At 45.3% G+C, this 24,379-nt stretch overlaps 1 protein-coding gene across 5 annotated transcripts in view; it reads right to left on the reverse strand.

Moving 5' to 3' along the window:
- Positions 1-24,379, reverse strand: part of tweek (transmembrane protein KIAA1109 homolog tweek) — a 1,194,469-nt gene that overhangs the window by 20,730 nt on the left and 1,149,360 nt on the right. For all 5 annotated transcript variants that reach the window (XM_075882507.1, XM_075882492.1, XM_075882501.1 and 2 more), the window contains 5 exons: positions 19,131-19,288; positions 18,854-19,059; positions 7,199-7,633; positions 3,826-4,162; positions 3,617-3,745 (listed from right to left, as the gene is read on the reverse strand). In XM_075882507.1, coding sequence (XP_075738622.1) covers positions 3,617-3,745; positions 3,826-4,162; positions 7,199-7,633; positions 18,854-19,059; positions 19,131-19,288 — 1,265 coding nt within the window. The remainder of the gene's footprint in view (positions 1-3,616; positions 3,746-3,825; positions 4,163-7,198; positions 7,634-18,853; positions 19,060-19,130; positions 19,289-24,379) is intronic.

Below are 24,379 nucleotides of genomic sequence, written 5' to 3' on the forward strand. Positions count from 1 at the left end.
AACGGTTCCTTAAGACTGCGTGGACTTGCGTGAACCAAACAAAGCTGTCATGGTTGATGAGTTTCCCCAACCCTCATTGAAGAACTTCTGCACCAACTTACAGGCGCTGTTTTTTAAAGCTAGATCTTGCATCAGCGTGCCATCAGGTTAACTTGTCAGAATCAAGTGGAGAGCTATCTTTGTAACACTCGATGGTTTATTCAGATTCCATAGAGCTTGCTTTGGGCTTGCATCTGCCCCTGCTGCTTCTCAGAAAATGATTTCAGACATCTTACTGGAATGAAACTGAACGACAAATGTGTCTTTGCCATCAAGCAAATTCAATTTTTAGGACACAATGTCAGTGCCAGAGGATTGTCTCCTCTTGAATCCCAAGTGCACGCTATAACAGCCGATAAACCTGCTAAACCTGTTTTTGCACCTCTCCAGCTTGTCTTGTGGCCAAGCGAATCGTGGGAAAAGCTAGGCATGGACATTGTCCGTCCACTCGAACGTGCTTCATACAACTGCAGATTTCCAATTACATTAGTTGACTACCACGCTAAGTGGCCAGAAGTTTGTTTTATTCATGCAGTCACTTCCGAAGTGCTAATTACATTGTTGACAGCACTCTTCAGTAGGGAAGGCTTTTTTGAGATAATTGTTACAGACAACGGTCCTCATTTCAAGTCAAAACTATTTGAAACTTTCCTCTCAGAAAGAGGCATTCAGCATCTTTGCTGATTGAACTACTATCCACAAGGCAACAGCCAAGTTGAACGTTTTAACAGAGTTTCGAAAGAGCAAATTCGGCTTGCTCAACTTGAATGCCGCCCACTGAAACATGCTGTTACAGAGTTTTTAGGCATATATTGCTTTACGCCTCAAGCTACTACAGGCTTTTCACCTGCACAACTTTTGCATAATCGCCAATCGCATTCTGGAATTGACACTGCAGGGATACACCCAAAGTCTTCTGCTCTTCTGCCAACGTTGGATCCTGTGAGAATGCAAGTATTCCATAAGCAACAGGCAACTAAGCAACACAATGATTCAAAGAGTGGAGAAAAGCCTCCTAAGCTACAGGTGGGTCACACGGTTAAAGTTTGTCTTTTGCGCAAGGAGATTAATTACAAGAGTCCATATACAATTACTAGTCAACTTGGACTGAATTCATTCCGCCTGAGTGATGGCAATGTATGGAATGCTTCATAGCTCCTACTGGTTCATGCAGAGCAAAACTCAACTTCACAACAGAATTCACTTCCTCTGCCTAATTATTCCTTCATGCAACAGAATTAATCCCCACCTTCATGTTCTTCTGCAATGCCCCAGTTAGTGACTCTTCCGCAAACCACCTTACAGGGACCTTCACAAGAAATTTCTGATGTGCCTAGCCCCAGTGCAGATTGTTTAGAAGGGGGGAAAGATGTCTCAGGTACGGATGTGTCATGTACGAACGCTCTAGAATCGCTACCGCTTTCCGACCATGAGCACGTAGGTGAGTCCCAAGGCTCAAATTTTTCTGAGATAAATAAGGCTCCATCAGTGAATACTTCACCTCATCTTCCGACATGTCATAGTCCCAAGCGACGACGTAAAAAAACTGGCGTGTTACAAGGATTATGTTTTTTGAGCATACTCCTACATTTCATGTGATAACTAATGTACAATGTTGTTTTATTTCATAATCTTATGTAAGATATTTTCAAACGTTAAGCCAAACTGTCATGTACACCAAAGATTTATTGCATTTTTACTAATCTATTTAATGCACGTTATTATTACACGTCCGTTTCAGAGCCTTGCCGCTGTATAATGTTCACAACAACTGTGATTGCATACTGTGGCGCTAGTCGTGTATAACTCATCTGCGTTCTCTTGTACAAGTACGCAAGATTTTAAGTCTCCTTTTTTTTCTAAGGGGAGATGATGTGGTGTCGGGCATTTCATGGACCTCTGATCAGTTTCCGTTTCGATGGAATGTGTCGCGTGGCGCCACACAATGGCTATATTAATAACCATTGTTACGTGCCAATGCATGCTCTCTGAATAAACAGTCTCCTCCTGGCTCTAATCCTAACATGATGTTCTTCACAGCGCTCCAGTGCTAACGCGCCCATTGTCTCCGTCAGACGGTGCCCCGGTGGCGGTACAACAACCTGGTATCACGGCGAGGTCTGTTTTTTTCATCGCCGAGTGCACGTTTCACAGCATCGGTCAGGTGACTACGAAACGCATCCAGCACTAGCATGCTGCGAGAACGCAGCAGTGAACCTGGCCGATGGTTCCGAACTACTCGTATCTATTCGAGCATCATAGCCTCGTCTATGTATACCTTTTTGTTGACGCGAACGACAACAGCGAGCGGGAACACTTCCTTCGGCGTTGTCTTGCGTTTGAAAATTACGAAGGGCAGAAGCTTTCTACCGCCTGTTGCGCATGCCAGCATGACGATGAAGCGTGAGTGCTCGTTAGCAGTGGACAATATCTTCACATTGTTGGCGCCGCGCTGCATGATTGTAGTCGATGGAGGCATGTCAAACCACACGGGGGTCTCATCGTCGTTGCCAATCTGCCCCCATCACGTAGTTGTTCTGCTCCCGAAGCCGGATTTTAAAGCGCTGAAAGTTTATAAGCTTGTCCTCGAACTCCTCCAGTAACTTGACAGATGGATGTGTACCGCTGGAGAGAAAATCCTTTACATCTCGTAAATCGACGCACCCAAACATTTGGTGCAGAAAACTCTTCTCTCGTGAGTTCCATGGCTTTTTTTGCGTGAATGGTATCGAGGGTCACTGCATGCACGAACTTCCCGCAAGAAGTCCGCTAGCATATCCTCCAGCTGGGAAAGAACTGAACTTCGCCCACAAAGCGACATTTTCCGAGGAATGCACATCTGCAGCTTCCCTTTCTGCGTTTTACAATAGCACACGCTTTTTTCGTATACACCAAAGCGGCGCTGAGCAGCCATGTTGCAGTTCGCTTCTCCGAACTCAAGAAAGTGAACTCAACTACATTTAGTTTAAACGCAGCTGAGAACTGTCTCCTCGTATTGCTACACATATTCAGTGAACAAAAAGAAAGAACTAGAAATCAAACGCATCGTCAAGAGGAGCAAAAACTCGAAACAGATTGAAAGCAAACCACGAACACAAATACGACAAAGATAGAGGGGAAAAAAAGCCTGCTATTGAATTTGGGTGTGGATATGGCTGTGTCCAGCTTCTTACACACATGCAAGTCACATGTTTCTAGACCGCGGCACACTGTCGACTAGACACCACTATGTAAGATCAGGGGTGACTTTAGCTCGTTGTTTCATTGAAAATATCTCGACTTATATTCCGGTTTACACAAGTGGTAAAGTGAACGCAATGGTGTCGTTAATCGGCGGCTTAGCTCAATGTAGACCCCCAGTCTTATTATTCTAGCTATGTGCATGCTGCTTCAATTCTTTGACAGATTTCTTTGTTGCTGCCAACAATTTCCTTTCATTAACCCTTCAGCAACCTTGCAGGACTCCACAGAAATGATTGGCAAAAAAACTGCCAAATTGTCTATTTTCAAGTGACTATATCCTCAAACAAAAAATTTTAGCGAATAATTACTTTCGAGGGAGCAGTAACAGACAAACCTCCGTCTTTTTCCCGGATGTATGACACAATGAGGTTGTGCAGAAAAAAGAATGCCTCGGCGTCCACAGCCACAAAGATGTGGTCATCGAACTCGGTAACGAAGCTGCATTCTACCACTGGTCGGGAATCTGCAATGAGAAGAAGAGTGTTGCTGATAGACACACAGGTCAGCGATGGCTATGCGCATCAGGCTATGTGTATCACCGACCATCAGGTCCCGGACTGTGCTCCCCTTGCAGCTGCTCAGTCTTCATATGCAGCTCGAGGCTCGGGAAGGCAAAGATCATTTCCATGGTGTGCCCAGCCTCGGGTGGGCGTGGTGGTGAGGGCCTTCCTTCAAACACTGGGAAGCGCCCCACGTCGTCCAGTTCACTGCTGGCAAATGCATACTGGAACCACTCGCTAACACTCTTGAACTGCGGTGGGAAGAGGACATTGCGACTGATACGGCACACAGTGGCCATACTACCCGTACAGCCCGATGATCCAGCCGCATGGCCAAGCCGGAAGGTCAGGTGCTGCACCACATGCGTGTCCACGGCAGCCTGCGAGCAGAACACGCACCCACTGCTAACGACAGAGCAAAATGGTATCCCCAAGGAAATGCACAATGCCACTCTGCCGCAGACTGATCAGAAATACCACTATAAAGAGAACGTTCTGTGGGCCTGCAAGCATTAATAGAAATTGTACCTGCACAATATCTACACGCCACATTTTCTGGTACATAAGGTGTGAATTTTTTTTTGGAACTTAAATACGACAATTGTCTGAAGGCACAAAGATTAGGAAGGCATTGATTGATGATTTGTGGGGTTTAACGTCCCAAAACCACCATTTGATTATGAGAGACGTCGTAGTGGAGGGCTCCGGAAATTTTGACCACCTGGGGTTCTTTAACGTGCAGCCAAATCTGAGCACACAGGTCTACAACATTTCCGCCTCCATCGCAAATGCAGCCGCCACAGCCGGGATTTGATCCCGCGACCTGCGGGTCAGCAGCCGAGTACCTTAGCCACTAGACCACCATGGCGGGGCAGATTAGGAATGCATGCACAACAAAACATTTCTCCAAAGTGCAATAAATTGTGAGCGCCAGAGTATCTGAAGTAGAACCTTTTCTTAATAACAGTGAAGTGACCCTCATGAGGCATGAAATTCTTCCTGTGCAAGCAGTGCAACATCGCCCACCATTGTCACATGTAATGCATGGCTGTTTAGTATTTCTCTTATACTCGACATCCAGAACACTCTCAACAAGAGGCTTAACAATTTTGTATCGTTAAACAGTACCACTGGGTAACAATATTCATCATATTCGCATTTTTATCAGAAAGGTTAGCAGCCGAGCAGTAGTCACAGTGCTTGCAGCATACAGCCCCGCCTACTTTTATTTTTAACTCATGCATGCATATATAGGTGCTACCGAATTTACTCGTATATTCCTTGCACTTTATTTAGCTGAAAACCGATGAGAAGTTGGGAGTGCGAGAAATACATGAGGGAAGTTTATCGCGAAAACGTACGGAGCGGAGAAAAAAGAAATGAAATGGTTGCCTTTCTAGATTATCAAGCTAGCAACTAACTACAAGCTTTGAGAAGTACTAATCAAGATTTACCATAACAATAAAACCACAGGTTCAACATAAGGCAAGATTTATTTCACACATAAAAGCTTCAAGCAAATAGTAGAGAGATTAGGAATACCGTATGCAAAGCTTGCGGGCATGGCGTTCGCATTCGTCACTCAACGGGAGCCCGTAAAAGTTTAGCAAATGATGTCACCTTTGGGCTGATTGCCACTAGCATGAAATCGCCTGCGGCTACGTGATAAAATAAAGTTTTACTACCGATCTCAGTCTTAGGCACACCAAAGGCCCAGCGCATCTTGGCGACTTTGAGCTGCCCATGCTGCAGTCGCCGGTAGCGAACTCTAAATTCGTCGCCTTCAAAGTGACTGTCGGCAGCCCTGTTGCTATTGTTTAGGGCATGATCAATCACCTTCAACTTGAAAGCAGCCGTGTACCTTCCGTATCGCTTCATAGTGTAAACACATAATGAATGCAATGTACACTAACACGCCGTTACGCACACTTGCCACTTTGGCTTGGCTTGAATCAGATTGAGACTCTGCTTGTTGATGGTATGTAGAATGCTTAATTAAAAGATGGTGCTAGGCTGCCATACACTATCATCATCAAAGGTTGGAAGAAGCCGACAACATTACAGCAGCAATTTTCGAAAGTGGTATGAATAAGCGCGGAAAAAAAATCGTATCTTTGTTGGAAAAAGTGTGGGGTGCAAGAATTACGAGAATGTGAGGATTACGTGAGTACGGTATATGATAGCTTGCGTGCTGGTCTGTAGCATACCAAGGCAATAACAGTGATGCGCTTTAAGGTGACTGCAGTGTTGTGTACAAATTATCCACAGAGTCACGAATATGTGTGAATCTGCCAAAGTGCCCAAGCATTCTCAGCAACACCCTGTGAGCCGCGGGGCATGACCAGCAGCTGAGCTCGGCCCAGCGACCTCATCCCTGTGAGGATGCCCCAGATGTCCTGCGGCTTCACTACGTAGCGTGCACATCAAAAGACCAAGAGATAGAGCCGCTGTGGGGACCTGACAATGTGGTGAAGTGATACTGCAGCAACTCAACGGTGCAGTTGGTGGCCATACGGTAGAAATGCAACAAACTTTGCGGACGTGACGAGCCTCTCTGCTCTACACCGGAGAAACCGCCATGTCAGGACATGCACCTGTACTGTAAATATGACTTTATAATTTGTGCATATATTGTGTAAGGAAGTGCTGAGCTTACTTTACATGTCTTTGGCTTCTTGCGTTTTTTATTTTTGAATTTTGTATTTATATAGATCATTTGTGGCACCCTTCGTTCCTGCAGTGTATACTTTACTATATAATGATCATGACCAACATGGCGAGACTTTTTTTACAGTACGTTGGTTAATGATGCCTTCACTGAACTTGAGTGAAGAGTACTATTATTGAGTTTATATGCCAAAAAAGTGCATTAGTTTTATTCTGCTAGAACGTGGAAGTTATAACTATATGCGTATTTACTGATGTTAAATGCACCAATACGAAATACTGTGATGAATACTGAGGAGTATGGAGCATACATGCTCCATACTTTCATGAGCATACTGCTCATGAAACAAACTCAGTATGTACGATAGTGAACAGGCACATGGACACACACAAAGTGACTTGAATGCAGTACCACCATCGTTCGACAGAGTTCATGGGAACGAGCAGCAAAACTGTCCCCAGCCTACCAGCCCGAAACAGCATCATCGCTCCTCCTCACATGTCAGCATAACCTCGGCACAATGGGACCAGTGCCATCCCTCGCACTTTGGGAATCACTAATTATGCCATGTGTAGTGCCCAAGGCTGATTATCACCAACCAACTAGTCTTTCTGCAAAAAAAAAGGGATTGTGGACATGGAGTGAATTGACCTCAAACAAGTACGTTCACGCTGTAGCTCCCCCATGGGGGCCGTGATCACAAGCGATATACAAAAACATGAATCAAAAAAGAAAAGAAAGGACCCACCTGTGGGCCCAGCACATCCTGGGCCTCTGTGGCAAAGTGTATGCTTGGCTGCCGGAGGCTGAACAAGGCCCAAGCCTTTGAACGAAAGCTGACCCCATGGAAACAGGCGAGCGAGACGTTGCCACCTTGCAGGTCCATGCTACCCCCGACCAAGGTGCCGTGCAAGGGCAAGCGTAGACCCCAACCTAGCTGCAAGCCGGACACCAGTGCCAGGGCCCCTTGCCAGTGGCGCTGGTGAGTGTGGCGACTCTCGTCAGGACCCCCGCCTATGCGGTCGGCACGACGTGGTCGAGGACCAGCCAGCCGCATGGATGAGAACACTCTTCGACTGCTGTGGAACTGCTGGGAGAAGAACTCCTCCAGCTTGGCTCCCATCTTGGCCAGGTCGGGTGTGGTCGACTTGGAGATGAGCAACTGCAGTTGGTCCCAGTGCACCTGCAACCAATGGAGCTGTGTTCTTCGGCTGCATGACGTGAGAGCCAGCAAGGGCTACCATCTCTGTACACTCTCAGCTAAGCCATGCCAACTGTGCTCAGTAGCTGAAGTAGGACCTTAGAATAGGAGAATACTATGGGAGAGAAAAAAAATGACAGCATATCCATAGGGTCAATGATGGAAAGTGGGGCGAAGCTGGGCCTGCACGCCCCTGCCGTGCCGCTTCGGCCTCCCGTTCGTAGTGCAGAGTCCTCGCGGCGCTGCTGCACAGCTTCGTGGTGTGCTTCTGCCTGACGCGCCCACCCATCGGGGTCCCTTCTTTGAGCCCCCGCCGCCATGCGCACGCCGCTTAGCAGTTTTGCTCATCCTTCGTCGCCGAGCTTCTGAATGCACACACGCGTCACAACGGCGCATTATTTGTACTATAGTGCGCCCCCTAGCATACGGCGCTGCCGAAGAACACGTGATCGTTCTCGCGCAATCTTCTCTCTCTCTCTTTCTGTACGTGTGACGTCAATCCTTCTTTTTCTACAAGTAACACCCTCTAGTGTCGTACCATTTGCATTTTTCAACAAATAGTATAAGTACCGCCCTTTATGGCCAGTTCAAGAATTAACGAGGGGCGGGTATGTGCCACCGGCAGTTGTTACTACAGAGGACGATCGGGTGATGCCTTAAGGAGCTTCACCCGAGAGACTGCCATGACTGAATGTGTTCCACCATTGATCCAATGATAGCTCAGTTTTGCTCGGCACAGATGCTGCCTGATGTCACTAGCACTGTCAGCGCAAACATGCAGTGAACTTCAATGCAGCCAAGCTGGGTGGCAAGAGTACATGATGGACTGACATTGAGCCACTGTTCACTTCTGTGAATATGCCAATGACTAACGACGTGCATGGAACGGAGAACACGAGCGTCGGTTTGAAGTAATTGACAAGAACTTTCTGCCATCTGACTGACAATATGTAAACATATTCTTGTTGCACTAATGCAGCTTGAGCATGCTAGCATGATTTTATATGAGAATCATGCAACAGGGCATTTTATAGGTTTCTACCTGGTCATAACAAAACAAAAAAAAAACAATGACAGCAATACCTTCTAGTGTATTAACTCTGCTGCCATGGATAAATGCCGCTGCCTCCGTATGGCACGTGGATCAACGTTGCCTAGTGCTAATACGTTAAGCGTTGAACATGAGAGAAAAATGATGGTGGCTTGCTGAAAATTTCACATGCCTTCAAATGCAACATCGTGGGCATGAAAAAACAAACTCTCAAGTAAAAAATGGTTTGGAGTCATAAAATAAAAACTAAAAAGCTGCGACAGTTTATTTTCAGTAAAGACCATTTCATCTTGATTTCTGTTGTAAAGATATCATATCTTGTGTTCGATAAAAAAAATACTAGTTTTACATTGTGAGATATTTCATGACACCAGGAAGTGCAATGAAAGACTATATAGCACAAAACAAGCATGAAAACACTCTCTGGTAAACAACAACATTCGTTTCTGAGTTTCATTACTCAAATAAAAATGTTGTCATGTAATCGTGTCATGAACGAAGGTAGCAGACTCGATGTTGAGATGAAACTGTTTATTCGGCCGAACTTGTGGCCACGTAACTGAAGGTCAGATTGCAGCAACTCACGAGAACTGATAGCGGCGAGCGACGACCGGGGATTAACTGACAAGCGGTAATGTGCGCCGGCATTGATACCCGTGCGATTGAATATTCTAGTGTTATCACTAGTGACCACGTAGGTTTCAGAATATTCTGTAGTGTTCGTGAAGTGAGCGTAATCTTAACGAAATGATCTACTACCGTCTCAAAGCTTCTCGAACAGCACATGCACGGTTTGCACTGAGAATTACATAAAGTGGAACAGGGTGATAACAAAACTTGTGGGACGTGGCATTGCTTCCCTCTGAAAAAGGCACCGTCCTGAGGCTTTAACAGAAGATGAAAGTAAAGTAATAATGCAGGAAAGTACAAACAATAATTTATGATAGAGGAACAACAACAACAACAACAACAACAACAACAACAGCAACAAGAAAATACACTCTCTCAGTTCGTTAATGTGCATGAAAGGGCTTGGAGTGCGCGATATGGACGACTTCAAGTCGTGATTGGGGCCGTTGAGAGTTCGTGATGCCGTCGGGGACAAACTCACAGTCGAGACATTGTACACCTCTGTATAGTCCTAAGTACCGTTGCAGAAGTTTTTCACTGAGTCATCGACGTATCGGCGTCCATACCCAAACACGTTCACCGGGCTGGTATTTTATGAAGCATCGTCAAAGATTGTGATGGTGGCGGTCGGTCGTCTGCTGATTCATGAAGTGCAGGCAGGCGAGATGACGAGCTTTTTCAGTGTGCTGACGATAGAGAGTGACATCGAGGTTTTGTTTGTCAGCGACGTTGGGGAGTGTTAGGCCGAGCGTCGTTGCCAACTTCCTTCTGTAGACCAACTTGTATGGCGGCATCTGCGTTCCTGCATGGCCGTGTTGTATGCTAAGGCCACAAACAGAAGGATGGTGTCCCAGGTCTTGTGTTCGGTGTTGATGTACATGGCCAGCATGTCGGTGATTGTCTTGTTTAGCCGCTCGGTGAGACCATTTGTCTGTGGGTGGTAGGCAGTGGTGCAGTGGTGGCTTCTCTGGCTATGTCTCCAGATCACCCGAGCCAAATAAGCAGTAAAAGCGGCACCTCTATTGGTGATGAGAATCTCTAGAACACCATGATGAAGGATGATGTTCTCAGCAAAGAACTTGGCTACCTCTTCAGTACTACCTTTGGGTAGGGCCTTTGTTTCGGCGTAGCGGGTCAAGTAGTCAGTAGCTACGACGATCCATTTGTTTCCAGAATTCGACGTCGAAAATGGCCCCGGTAGATCCATCCCGATTTGTTGCAATGGTCAACGAGGTGGTTCAATTGGATGAAGAAAATCTACTGGCCTTGTCAGCGGTGTTTTGAATGGCTGAAAGTCTCGGCAGGTTTTTACGTAGATGACGTCGGCAGTGAGGCAGGGCCAGTATCACTTTTTCTGTATCCTCACTAGCGTGCGGGAGAATCTAAGGTGTTCAGCCGTCGGGTCGTCATGCAGAGCATCAAGAACATCTGGATGTAACGCCGAAGGTACTATTATAAGGTAATTGACCCGATCTATCGAGAAGTTTTTTTTGACGAGGATGCCATTTCGCAAGAAAAAAATTCTCTTGAATACCTGCGGAACAACAGCAGCTTTGACCTCGAGTTATTCGACAAGGCCCTTGATTTCAGGGTTGGTTCTCTGTTGTTCAGCGAAGTCATCAATGTTTAAGGTTCCTATTAAGTGTGGTGAGTCAACAGGGGCATGGGAGAGGCAGTCGGTGTCAGAGTGCTTTCGTCCGAACTTGTAAGCGACGGTAACGTCAAATTCTTGAAGTCGCGGACTCCACTGTGAGAGGCGAACTGAATGGTCCTTCAAGTTAGCTAGCCAACAGAGGACGTGGTGGTCGCTCAGAACTTTGAAAGGCCCGCCCTAGAGGTAGGGGCGAAACTTGGAGGTAGCCCAGATGATAGCAAGGCACTCGTTTTCTGTTGTGAAATAGTTGTCTTCTGCTTTCGATAGCGACTGGATAGCATAACTGACAACAAGGGGGGATAACAAGTGCACTTTAGTGTTTTGAAGCACCTCAGGGAGCAGGAATAATGCTGTTTTGGAGCTTTGGTGCAGTAAAATGGCAGTATTGGAGTAGGTTCGAAGCACCAAAAGATATGTTTTAGAGCAACTTTCCAGGGTCAAACATCATTGGTTGATTGGTAACAAATTTATTAGTAGTCCGGCAGAGCTTTTGCCAGTCGGGCCCTAGGTCTCCCGCATGGGGACGTCAAAACCTTGCCTGACTGCCATCTCGCGGGCCTGCTGGACGACCGAGAGTTGGTCGCTGAGGCTGAGGCTGCATAGGGCAGCGACCCACCGCGGCGGAAGGGTTCCGAATTTAGCACCTTGCGGATTTTCGGCACAATATCAGAGTATGTGATTTAATGTGGCGATCTCAATACGGCACATCTTGCATATATTCATCGGATATATATTGTGGTAAAGTTTGTTTGTCAGTTAAAATTACTTCTGGTAAATAAAAGTTCCAATGATCTTCATTAAAAATTTAGTACTGATGAGCCTACCAGACTTAAAACCTGCAAATGCATGTGTGTGCATCTGTATGTGTGTGGCACACGTCCATGTCTTCCAATAATTTTAACACCTCACAGCTGACAGAGAAATAATTGGGAGGAAACAAGAAATAAGCTAGGCTTATCTCTTGTTTTCATCACTTCTTTTTACAAAATTGAATTTTCTTTAATTAGGCTTGTCAAGGGCCCTAAATGATGAGCCGCTGCGACAGCGAACACTAATAATCATTACATAGTTTTTGAACGGCATTACCTCAGGGACTGCTGGTCAGACTGGTCTAATCCAGACTGGGCTAGGGGTCAGATTAACGTTATACATTTGCTGTAATTGTATACGTTTGACGAGTCATTATTGCCTTAATTTCTTTCAGGTAGTGTACAAGGATGCGCGCAAGCACATAGCTCATCTGAGGATATTTTCCCATTATAACAACACCTGCTGCAAGTGTTCAAATAAATTTTCGAGTTTCCCCACCTTGACCGTGTGAAGTTCGCTGGACCAGCAGGTCCTGGGCCTATCCAAGAACTAACTAGTACGTGACATGCAATATATCAGCTGAGATCTGTGCAAGTTCTGGCCAATTTTATGATTAATCTTGGAATTTCACCTGGGCATGGTTCAGCAATAAGGTGTCAAGCTTGAGAACTTTTACAGACCAATGTGTTAATTGCACCATTTGACCCAATTGGCATACAACAAAATGGTCCAATCGGTCCAGATGGCCCAATGTTGTACTAATTCATGGAATCAACTGAAACCAAGTTGAAATTTTCCAATTGGTTCTAATTGTTTCTTTAACTGGGTCAGTGCTACGCCGGGCACAACATGGCCTGCGTTTTCGGAACAAGCAGTTGAACATCTGCTCACGCGATGTCACGCAACTTCATCGTACAGGCTCTTACGACTTGTGCTCCCGCTTCATGCTTGCTCATGTTGTCGACAATTCATGGTTCGCGTGAGCGACATCGGACGAACTTAAGAGTTCGGGACACACCGATACTCTCGTGTGAGTAAGGTTTGGGACTTAACACTGCTTGTATTGTTTAGTCATTGATAATGCGGGTGATCGTGTGTGAAGTCAGTAAATATTTCCTGTCCTTGTCTTGGTTATCCATGTCTGAAGGTCCCGCCATCACAGAAATGCTCCTTGGCCTCGCCACTGCGGGCTATCAAATAATAGAGTGAGAGTGCCAGCCCAGTATCTTTTCCGCACTTGGGCAGAAAAGGAAGAAAAGAAAGACTTTCTGGTGGGTACTTTGGGCAGCACTTGCTGTGGTACAGTATTTGTTTACAGGTGGCATTGGCGCTAGTCAGGAGGTGCACATTTGTACTTGTCAACATGTGCTGCTGTTTAGTGCATGATCATGCTGCATTCCTAGCTGATACAAATTATCAAAGTTTCACCGTATTACTAGATAACCCACAGTTACTCGTGTTGGTGCCGCCACTTTTACGGGAAAACCACGGCAATAGCAGAAATGAGACGAGAACTAGTAAGCCCCATGAATAAACCAAAAAACAATGTGATGAGCTACATCAATTCCAGTGAATTACAGCAATGTGAATTACAGCTATGAACTATGTAGCTCACAGCTTCCGGCTCTGGAAGTTGTACTTAGAGAATTCGAAGCGATTGCTGAAATTCTTCTCACACAATGTCGGCAATCAAATACACTTGAGGCTGCACCGAAGACAGCAGCTTGCGCAGCTTTTTCCTCACGATCACTCGGATGGTCTCGTGCAGGTCTTCAAAGTAGAGTGGTTGAGTTTTGTGGGGTGCTGACACTCCTTGAGAAGTTGTTTGCGCTGCGTGGCACATGTGTCTCGCACAGAAGCCATATTTTAGGGGTGACAATCACCAAATGTTAGATGGCATTGTGTTCGCGTTGAGTACCACTGTTGGTAGAGTGGTAGCGCCAGCAGTGACCCCTGGCAAAAAGCAGGCCTTGGCGGTGGGCGAGAATTGAGCGAGTCTCTTCTGCGCGTGGCGGTTGCCGTGAACGGTTCTCTGTAGCGTGAGTCCCCAGTGCTCGGCACCGCGGGCTTCGCGCCGGGGTTTCACGTAGTAAGTCAAGCGTTGGCGACACCGCCTTGGGTATGTTATTGTGTGTTTGTCGTGTTATTGTGTGTTTGTTATGTTTTGAAGTGTATGGAAATTGTGTGTAAGGATGTCTTCGCGGGCTGATTACGATTGATGTACCGATTCGGCAGATGATATCGTCCTTCTAAAGTTAGTTAAATAAATGTATGTGTATGTGTTTGTTGGTTTGTACCGACCGCGTCAACAGTGTCCTTTCACTCCAAGAGCATGGCGGGGCACTCATTCGCCAATTCGAGACCCCACAGTTTCTGCATACTCTGGCGTCAAGCGACGATTGAATTGTCCGGTGCGCACCTCCAGAGTTTTCAGTCGTCGTTGCTTTGAAGATGAATTCTTAGACAGTGCTTGGTGGGTTCTGCAGCAGACCCGCGAACAGCTCCTGCTTTACTCCTCGCATGAGGAAATGAACTTTCCTATCTTCAGGCACTTCGGGGTCGGCGTGGCGGAATAGTTTGGTCATCTCTTTCGTGAAAAGCGTCATGTTTTTGTTTGAGAGCTGCAAATGGGTTTAAAGCATCGCCTCAGCCCTCTTCTTGCAGATAATGCTCGAGAATGTAGCGAGAAACCTGGTGCGGAATATGTCTCACGTTGTGAAGGTTCGCTCTTGGTTCTCGAACCAGGTACGAGTGGCATCCTGCAAGGCGAAATACACATGACGAAGCTGATCTTCGCTGGTACATGTTTTGCAAACAGCGACTCAGTCATATGCTTCCAGCCAGCTCTCCGGGTGTTTCAGAGCTGAACCCTGGAAGGTCGGTGGTTCTTTGGGTTGCCAGAGAAAAATCGGTGAAGGTGGCACAGGAGCTGTCACTGTCGCCATGTTTGAGGTCGGGTTTGTGGTTTGCCGGGTCTTTACAGGTAAAGGCCGGTACTCTGGCGGTAGACCCAGTTGCCGGCGGCTTGTTCGTTGCTCGGGATTGGCGTTGATATGTTTTTTCCAACCTGTGCTGGGTTTACGGCGTGACAGGAGCATCCGGTACGTCAAAGAACCGGAACCTCCTCCAGATGTCACGTAGTCGTAACCTGGACGAAGGCAGCAGACACGATGTTCTGAAATGGTTTATTCGGCCAGGAAACTCAAGGTCAGATTGCAGCAACACACGGGCACTGTTAGCGGTGAACAGAGCGTCGGCCAACGATCAACTGACCAGCGGTGACGTGCGTCAGCATTCATACACATGCTGTCAAATATTCTAGGGTTATCATTAGCGGCCACGCTGGTTCCAGAATAATCTGTAATGTTCGCGATGTGGGCATAATAATAAAGAAATGATCTACTACAGTCCCAAAGCTTCTCAAACAGTGCATGCTCGGTTTGCGCTGAGAATCATGTAGAGTGCAACGGGGTGATAATAAAACTTGTGGAAGGAACATGGCGATATGGCCATTCTCACCTTGTATAACTGTCCAGTAGTGATTGCATTTTCCCCTAAACTAAGACAGCTTTCTGAAATGTGATGCTGTAGTTTACTAAAAAATTTCATTTCAACTGCTCAATGGACCATGAAGAAAGGCAACAGTGCCTGTACAGCGGCGCCGACTCTCGAACTGAACGTCCACACAGACAGGCGCCCACAATCTTTTGCGAGAGGCAGGTTTTTTGCTATCCACCTGTAGGAGGCGACTACTTAGGTAAATAAAAAAAATCTAGATTGTCGCAGCACCAAGTGCTAGTTTAGCAACCTTAACTTTCAGGCTCCTTGGCTTTATTGTCTGTTAGGTATAATAAATGCTGTGAGGCAAGGAAAAGTTTTTTTTTTAATTTCCCTTTTTTTGTTCGTTCAACAACTGGCCTCATTGACAGCATTTGTGGGTCGCCTTGCAATCCAAGCGAATCTAACCTGATTTGGTTGCTCGCCACCTTTGAATGCTGCCTTATAGTGTGCTGCGTGTGTGCATTTTTCATCAGTGATGGGCATTCCAACACCTTTTTCGCTACCTTCTGTTTGCTTAAGTGGAGACTTGCTCAATGCAGAATTATTTCTAGAAATACAAAGGTTCTATGAGACACAGTCGGCTAAAAGTTGTTGAAAGAACAGATTGACTGGACTGATGGTCTGTTAAATGGCATCCGTGGTAGTCGTACAAAAAGAAAGCAACACTGTGTGGAATCTATCACCACCTGTAACAAAGTTATAATAGCACCTCGTGGCACACACGTTTCGTAAATATGCTGCGTTTGGGTTTGACAGCCGATGAGTGGTAGGGGGCGTGGTGCTTGGGTTGGTTCATTATCACCATCATTGGGGTTAGCGCGTTAACTCTAGCAGTGCCACCCTGCGGCAAGGTTAGGAGGCCGCACAAAAAGTTTGGGAAGCTTTTCTGCAGTAGTGTTAACTTAGCAAGCAAGTGGCTAAATTTAGTGTTTTTTCAGTCATCCAAGAGACATTCTATCTCTTTGGAGTGTTAGTGACTTTTTGTGGGACTTTCAAGTGTTGAAGTACGTTATTTTTGTTTTATTATGCCATCCAAGCATGCCCACCATTATAGATAAAGTTGAAAATCTCTGCTCAAGTTTAAAGGCTGGATACGTCCTGTGGAAAAAATAAATAAATGCACATTGTGCCTACTGCAGGAGCGAATGTTATGCGAAGTTTTTCTCTACAAAGGAGGATGGCACAACCAAACACAGAAAGTCACCCAAAGCATACTGCAGTTTTCAACAGAAAAAACTCTACTTTTCTGTCGCAATCAAGCCTTCCTGTACCATTCTGAAGTCAGTCTCTACCTGTTCATATGGAATAACATAACCTTCCTTATCGCGAACCAACTGCTGTGTTTGCGGTAGGCCCCTTAGTAAAATTTCGGTACCTTCATAACTTACTGAACTTACTGAGAATGACCACATGGCACTCATGTGATTGAGGCATTTGAATGAACCAAGGGGCTACTTGGCTTGTCGGGCATTTGTTATCATCACAACACCACTCTCCGATCACTATTTGTTCACCCACCACCATTCACATCTGCTCGTCTAGTTGTATAATACTGGCACGTGCGCACAGTCATTTTTTTCGAGAACCTCAGTCGATTGGAATAATCATCTGTAGAAACAAAATGCGACCCGATTCCTTTTAAACATGTGCTCATCTGATTGATTGTTCATGTATTTTTTTGTTTTTTTTTCATCGCTTTTCGTACTTGCCCCTCCTCTATATAATTTACTGTATTTACAGTATTTACTCACATAATCCTTGCACTTTTTTCAGCGGAAAACCGATGAAAAGTTGGGGGTGCGAGAATTACATAGGGAAAACTTTCCACAAAAACGTACAGAGCAAAAAAAAAAAAAAAAAAGAATTGGCCGCAAATCGGGATTCTCACACCAGCAACTAACAGCAAGCTTTGAGAAGTACTAATTAAAATTTACCTCAACAATAAAAGGAGAGGTTCAACACAAGGCAAGATTTATTTGAGACACAAAAAGTGCAAGCAAATAGTCGAGAATCAGGATACCATACTCAAAGCTTGTGGGCGTTGCGGGCGTAGCGGTAGTGTTCAACACTTAACAGGAGCCCTCAAAAGGTAAGCATAGGATGTCAGTATTGGGCTGACAGCTATTCAGTAGAATTGTCCACAGTTTCCTGCTGAAGAAATAAAGTTTACCATCAATCCCAGTCTTAGGCACACGGCAGGCCCAATGCGTCTTCGTGGCTTTCAGCTGCCGTCACAAGTAGCGAACACAAAACTCGTCAACTCTGAAGGGCCTACCGGCAACCCTGTTCCCGTTGTTTAGAGCATGATCAATCACTTTCAACTTAAAAGCAGCTGTGCAGCTGTGCAAAGGTGAATGGAGGAAAAAAAAAAAACTGTAGCTAGCTGCTCTCACTCACCGAGTGGGAAGAGAGTGGTTGCCTAGGCGACTCATTAACCCTGGCACAGGTGCCGATGCCGCTGCAGTGTACTAGAATTGCTAACGTGGCTCCGGCTACGCACAGCTTAACATGGCACATGCAATCCCTTCTTTATGAAGTGTGCTCAAGGGTTTCCTTTTGGGAAAAGCATTGTCGTTATTGAGCTTGCTACAGATGTTGCGTTTGCTACCTCATCCATAAATTTTAGAACTTCTATAACTTTATGACGCAAGCATTCGTCTTCGCTGCCAGTGCGCGGTCTTGCATATACTTGGCAGGTTTTCGTCATTGATGTTGATCTCTCACCCGCGAACCCAAACTTCGTATTATGGATGCTAATCCTGGTTCAGTGCTTGAGTGCAATCTTTTTGACACCGAATCTTCATGTCTCAGACAAAACTTCCCGCAATAGCATACTGAATGCAGGCTAGGCCTAATTAGCATTGGTTGCATTTCAATAGTGGTCACGTGCTACCAAAGTTGCGGTTTTTTACGAAACAAACGACACTCTTTGCAGGGGCTGCACTTGAAGGAAAGGGATAGACATAGTTAACGAAAACGAGAGTGGCACGTGTACCACTTTAATGGTGGTTCGCAGTTTGATTGCAATGTCTTGAAATCGGGTGCGCACCCGTGAAATCAAATCACTGGCATCTTTCAGCGCATAAAATTTTGGACGTGATTCGACATAGTTTCTTTGTATTGCCTATAATCGATGCGGTTTGAGAAATAGTCAGTGAATTTCCACGATGTTGCTTCGTTTTACTAGACCCCCCTCTCCCCCTTTCATGTTCATTTTGTTGGCAGTGCGGTTCTTTGGCCGCTATTCTTTTTTTTTGCATTCAGAAATTTGAATGGCATTACGCATCCAAGCTTCAATTTTCAGATGCGCGAGGCTGCATGCTCAACACATTTTGCACAATTAAGGGCCTTGAAGAAGGTTGCTTTGGTTATAGTGCAGTACTGTTTATAGTGAGGATATTCGTGTCTCCCGCGACTTGCATTAAAAGTGGTCTATTACTGTGTGAAGCACCATGCCTTTGGAGTCTCAGGTTGCACCATGCAGTAATGAACTGACCTGGCCATGGACAAACAGCAAGGCCGGACGCTTGGTAGCTTCACAGCCTTCACAAAGCCGCCACTCATCGCGCAGCTCCACAGTGAGCTGGGAGACGCGGCCCATGAGCACACTGCTGCCCATGTAGTCGAGTCGGCTCTCAGCTGCCCACAGTGCCAGGGTCAAAGTGTGCACGGGCTCCCGACCCCAGCTCTCCTGAAGGCCCACTGCATTGATGTCACCATTGCACGCTGCTCAGTGCATGTACTCATAATCGGAGCCATATTCAAGCACTCACTGTGTGTGTGAATACGGCTCAGCTCGATGGCCCCTCCAACAATGCCTCCTTTGGCATCAAGGCTTGAGCCATTCAGGTCCACTGCCAGATTCAGGTCCTTGTGGCCACGACTATCAATGGCCAGGCGACCTTGGGACCTGAACCCTTGTGTCAGCCACCTGTGCATTTATCGTTCATAAAGGACTCAGTACATGCCAGTCTGGCTCCCATATGCTCATAGCTTAAGTGCAGCACAAAAAAGCCTAAGTGATAGCTCAGATTTACTAAGAAAATCTTTGTGTGCCATAGTCAAAGTCAGGGCTTTATTTTGTAATAATGTCAAAGCCAGTAATCCAGTTTGTACTAAAGCATTCACCTGGCATGCATTTCAAGCAATGTGATGTGAAAGAATTGATTGATTTGTGGGGTTTAACGTCCCAAAACCACCATATGATTATGAGAGACGCCGTAGTGGAGGGCTCCGGAAATTTCTGTGATGTGAAATAAATGCCATGTAACACCACCATGGCACTTTATTATTAGAACTAATAGATAATGATGCCAATGAAGTATAGAAGATGTTATTAGATACTGTAATGCAAATGTAAAGAAAGTGGATGAAAAAATAACTTGCCACAGTCACCGAGCGTTTTACACTTGCTGCAATGGCAACAGGTGGTGCTGACTGACACTTTCATAGTTAAATGCACATATAAACCCTACAAAGGGGGCAGAGGGGTGACTGCCACAGTAGCAACAGGTGGTGCTGACTGACACTTTCATAGTTAAATGCACATATAAACCCTACAAAGGGGGCAGAGGGGTGACTGCCACAGTAGCTCAGTGGTAGAGCATCAGACGTGCCATTCGAAGGTCGAAAGTTCGGTTCCTGCTGGAGGCAAGTTATCTTTTCGTCCACTTTTCTCTCTTTACATTCACATTACAATTACTTCTAATAACATCCTGTATTCTTTTGGGATTATTGTATGTTAGTTCTATTTATTATTGTGTCTAAAAGAAAATGAGCCCTTAAACTTGCATGTCTTTCCATCATGAAATAAGGCTTTGATAGAGTGGTTTGCATAGGGATCAGATGAGGTAATCTGATAAAGAAATGAAAGACCTGCAACAAGCAATCCTACACAATATTGCTACCACGTTTCTACGCCAGTAGTTGCACGCTTGAGCCAACAATCACACCTTTAGAACGAAGCTTTTCTGCTTCACGAATTGGCATTGTGGGAGTGACCATAAAAAAAAAAATGGGGGGGGGGGGGGTGGAGAGGCACTCATGAGTGTAAAGAAACGTGCATGTACAAAAATGAGGTCCTCGAAGGTGCACTAATTAAATGTGTCCTTTTTCAATAACTTATGCTCTCTCAATTAACTGCTTGCTGCAAATCAGCTGTTTCTGATATGTCAATTTGATGTTTTATTGAGCCGACTAGTAATTTCATGCCTCCACGCTTCATTCTTGCCATACTGTGAGCGCATGAATGTTGTTACTGCCTGTGGCAACAGAAGTGTTGTTGTGCTGCTAGGCAAGAAGGAACTTATGTGAAAAAGGCAGTGTAAAAGACACAGAGACAAAATAAACAGTACAGATGACAGGCACCGAATGACAACTGGTCTTTATTGCCATCACCTGTACATATTGTCACATGGTTATGACGTCGGCACCAGTCGGCATTTCAAAGAAGAAACCCTTTATTTTGCCGTACTTGTGGTTGGGAAACTGAAGGTCAGGCTACAGCAATACACACTGGCCCTGATAGTGCCGAACAGAGCGCCAGCCGTTGATAATCAGACAAGCGTTGACGTGCGTCAGCATTTATACACGTGCCGTAGAATATGCCAGTGTCACTGCTAGTGGCCACGTAAGTTCCAGAAGAATCTGTAATGTTTGCTATACACGCAATTTCATCGGAAGGTTTTAAGATTATCTCAAAGGTTCTTAGTCAACCAGGGCAGTTTGTGAGAGGCAGCACTTACAGATACAATGGGGGCGATAACAAAACCTGAGAAACGAGCGTGGCATTATATATGTGCCAAAAAAAGGAAGCGGTCATGAGGAGACCAATGCATGTCGACAAGCCTGGTTTAATGAGTGAAAAAGAAGATAAAAGATTTTTAGATTTCACACACGCCTGAGGCGGAGAGAAATACCAGGCTACGATAACAATGAAGCGCAATGAGAAATTTTTTTTTGTCGAAAAAAAAAAAAGTACCATCATCACAACGTGTTAGATGAAAAGACAATCAAACAAAACTTCTGAGATACATAATCTCCACATCAGACATCAAAAGATACATAATCTCAGCACCATATAAAGATACGGATGCCCTGCTAATGCACTTGTCAACTGCTTCATGAATCAAAAAGGCCTGCATGCTCTGTCTTATCGTTGGCTTTCGTAAAGAACTGTGCACTGTAAAAATAAGGAGAGCAGCCACAACATTTACAATGGTCAGATAAAAAGCAACTACTTGTATTACGCACAATGTAATCATGGTCCTTAGCCCTTTAATTAAAGCACCCATCAGTTTGGCCAATGTACTGGTGTCTACAACTTAGAGGAATTTTATAAACCACATTGAAAGTGCACTCAGTGAACTTGTTCTTGTGTTTTCTTGTGCATCCAGAGCATCTGCATGGCACGGACAGACAGCACAACTTGAACGTTATTCTTTTTATGTCGTATGAAATGTACGGCATCACGTGCACATGCTTCACCTTCTTTGTGCAATATTTCTGGTTTGTTTTGTTGCGTCTTATGTTATATCTCAAATCAGGTGGATAGCCCACTTGCTGCAACTTGTGCACTGTAGCTACAGGAACACAAGACTCATTCAAGGCGGACTACAGAAAATTCATTGCGAAGCTTGGAATGGGCATTGTCGTGAGGTAACAAATGTTTCTTGGATATAGGATTATACAGTAGAATCTCGATGATACGATTACGGTTGATGCGAATTTTGGGATGATACGAATTTTAAGGTTGTTTTGTATGGGCTACATTATATAAAATACACCGTGATTTGGTGTTATACGAATGGTTTCCTCAGCCACCGCGGATGATACGAATGTCTTATTGACCGCTGCATGTCAGTGGCGCAACGCGGCAAAAACATGCTGCGAGGCCGATGCGAAAAAATTGGCCCGAGACAAATTTTCTTGTCACACGATGGCATAGTATGGCTTGCCCGAACCTGTCTTGCTTTTGCACTGCCGGCTGAATTTGTCGCTGCCACTGTGTCCGCTCGTGTCATTTCGGCTGGCGTGTCTTCCGAGATGACCTTAGTAAAGGAGAATAAAAACTCTGGTTGCCAGCGAGGAGTTTAGCGGGGGTCGGTGGCGAAGCAAATGGGTTTTGCCATTGCTTTATTTCCGATTCGCCAAGAAAGCCTCACAGGACGCGACACCACGCGTTCGTCTGAAAAGGGAGTAGACAGCGGTAGGTTTTTGACAATGTTCACTAGTGGATTCGTTTCGTTTTGAAGTTTGAATTTGACAGTTAAAGTTTGTTTTGGGTTTGAGAATGTGTTCTTTTAGTACATCGGCTACTAAATAGTGTTTAGCTAAACCATTCTCGGTTTTGTTCATGTCTTGTGCGTTGTACATTTTTCTAAGGTAACCGTTGTACGATTGCATAAACGACACGCATAGGAGCCTGCGTCATAGTAGATGCGTGTAAATGAGCAGGGGCGACGTTATGAACTATTTACAACTGAGCACAGAGACGCAAAGGTATTCCTGGCTAGTTTTTTCAGGGTTCATGCGAAAGTTTATTTTATTAATTTAATGTTTTGTTTGCATGTGTCTAATGTGGAAATAAGAAATAACTTCATCAGTTTATGTGTACACTTTGTGAGAGTAGTAGCTGCAAGGGAAAGTCAAGTAGTAGTTTATCCAGGCAGGGGGAACTGACGACTAGCTTTGGCGGCACAACATTTTGGGAACTAAAAGATAGCGTGAGGCAAAAGGCTCTATTTTATGAGTATGAGGCCTGGTAGGCTACAGCTGATTACTCACGCTAGCACACAGGTATGCCACGGGGAATGCAGCACTTGACAGTTAGTTTATTTGAAAGCAGTTAATGGGAAAGTCATTCTCGAATCAGGATTAGACTTTGGCGAAAGTTCAGACAAACCTTCTCATTGCTGCTTAGTGTTTGGTGATAATACTTACGAAAGGTTGTGTTGGAAAATTTTTTGGACTCGATGTGTCTCAGTGCGGGCATGGCGCTCTCCCGTGCCTGTGGTGGTGTGTGTTGTGTTATCGTGTTTGTGCATAGGGGGGGCTGATGCAGACGCGCTTCGCTATCAGCGGTGACCTCGATCATGTATATAAGCAACTGCCCCTTTTTCCTTCCTGGGTAAAAGAGTTAGTTCTGTGACCGAATAAACATGTGTTGCACTTAGCCACCGTGTGCTGCCTGCCGGTCTCGCCCCTGTTTAGACGAAGATATAATAGTGGCGATGAGGATGGGATCCGTGTGAATCTGCACTGCCGACAGACACCAGGCAATTTTGATGATGATGATGATGATGATGATGATGTTTGATGTTTTATGGCGCAAGGGCCGATTCACGGCCAAAGAGCGCCAGTTCATCTTACTAAAAATATGGACAATGATTGTGATAAGCGGCTGTATATGGGCCATAAAATTCCTCGCAGTAAGGCGGGTAAAAACATACAAGTAATAAAATCATGACCATGCCGTGAAAGGTGTGTGTGATGTGAACAGATGACAAAAGTTGGTGATAATAAAAGACGATGGTGGATATGTATGGCATTAGCACAAGTGCCTCACTTGTTCAAACCCTTGCGTCCAAGGGCTGTGAGGCATGTGCTTTCTTGTGTAGCCACTGCAGCAAAAACCTCTCTGGAGAGGTCATGCTACGGTATGCCCGGGTATATGACATGAAAGCTGTGAATTTCTTTTAAAAACGCTAACAATGAATTATGACTAAAAAGTGGTTCCCTACCGACAAACATTGCAGGGTGTAAAGGTATATGTTGTCGGTAGAGTATTGGAAAATGTTGTTTTCTTAGAGTTTCTAAGTGTTTGCATTGGATTAACATGTGAAGGACTGTCAATTCTTCACCACATCTGTCACACAATGGTGGATCACCACCGGACAAGAGATGTGTGTGTGTCGTGTATGTATGTCCTATCCTGAGTCTTGTTAGTGTTACCTCTGTATGACGCGATTTCGATACGGGCAGCCAATGACCAAGGTGTGGCTTAATAACGTGTAGTTTGTTT

This window comes from Rhipicephalus microplus, chromosome 2 (genome assembly GCF_043290135.1).
Source record: "Rhipicephalus microplus isolate Deutch F79 chromosome 2, USDA_Rmic, whole genome shotgun sequence".
Classification (NCBI taxonomy): domain Eukaryota; kingdom Metazoa; phylum Arthropoda; class Arachnida; order Ixodida; family Ixodidae; genus Rhipicephalus; species Rhipicephalus microplus.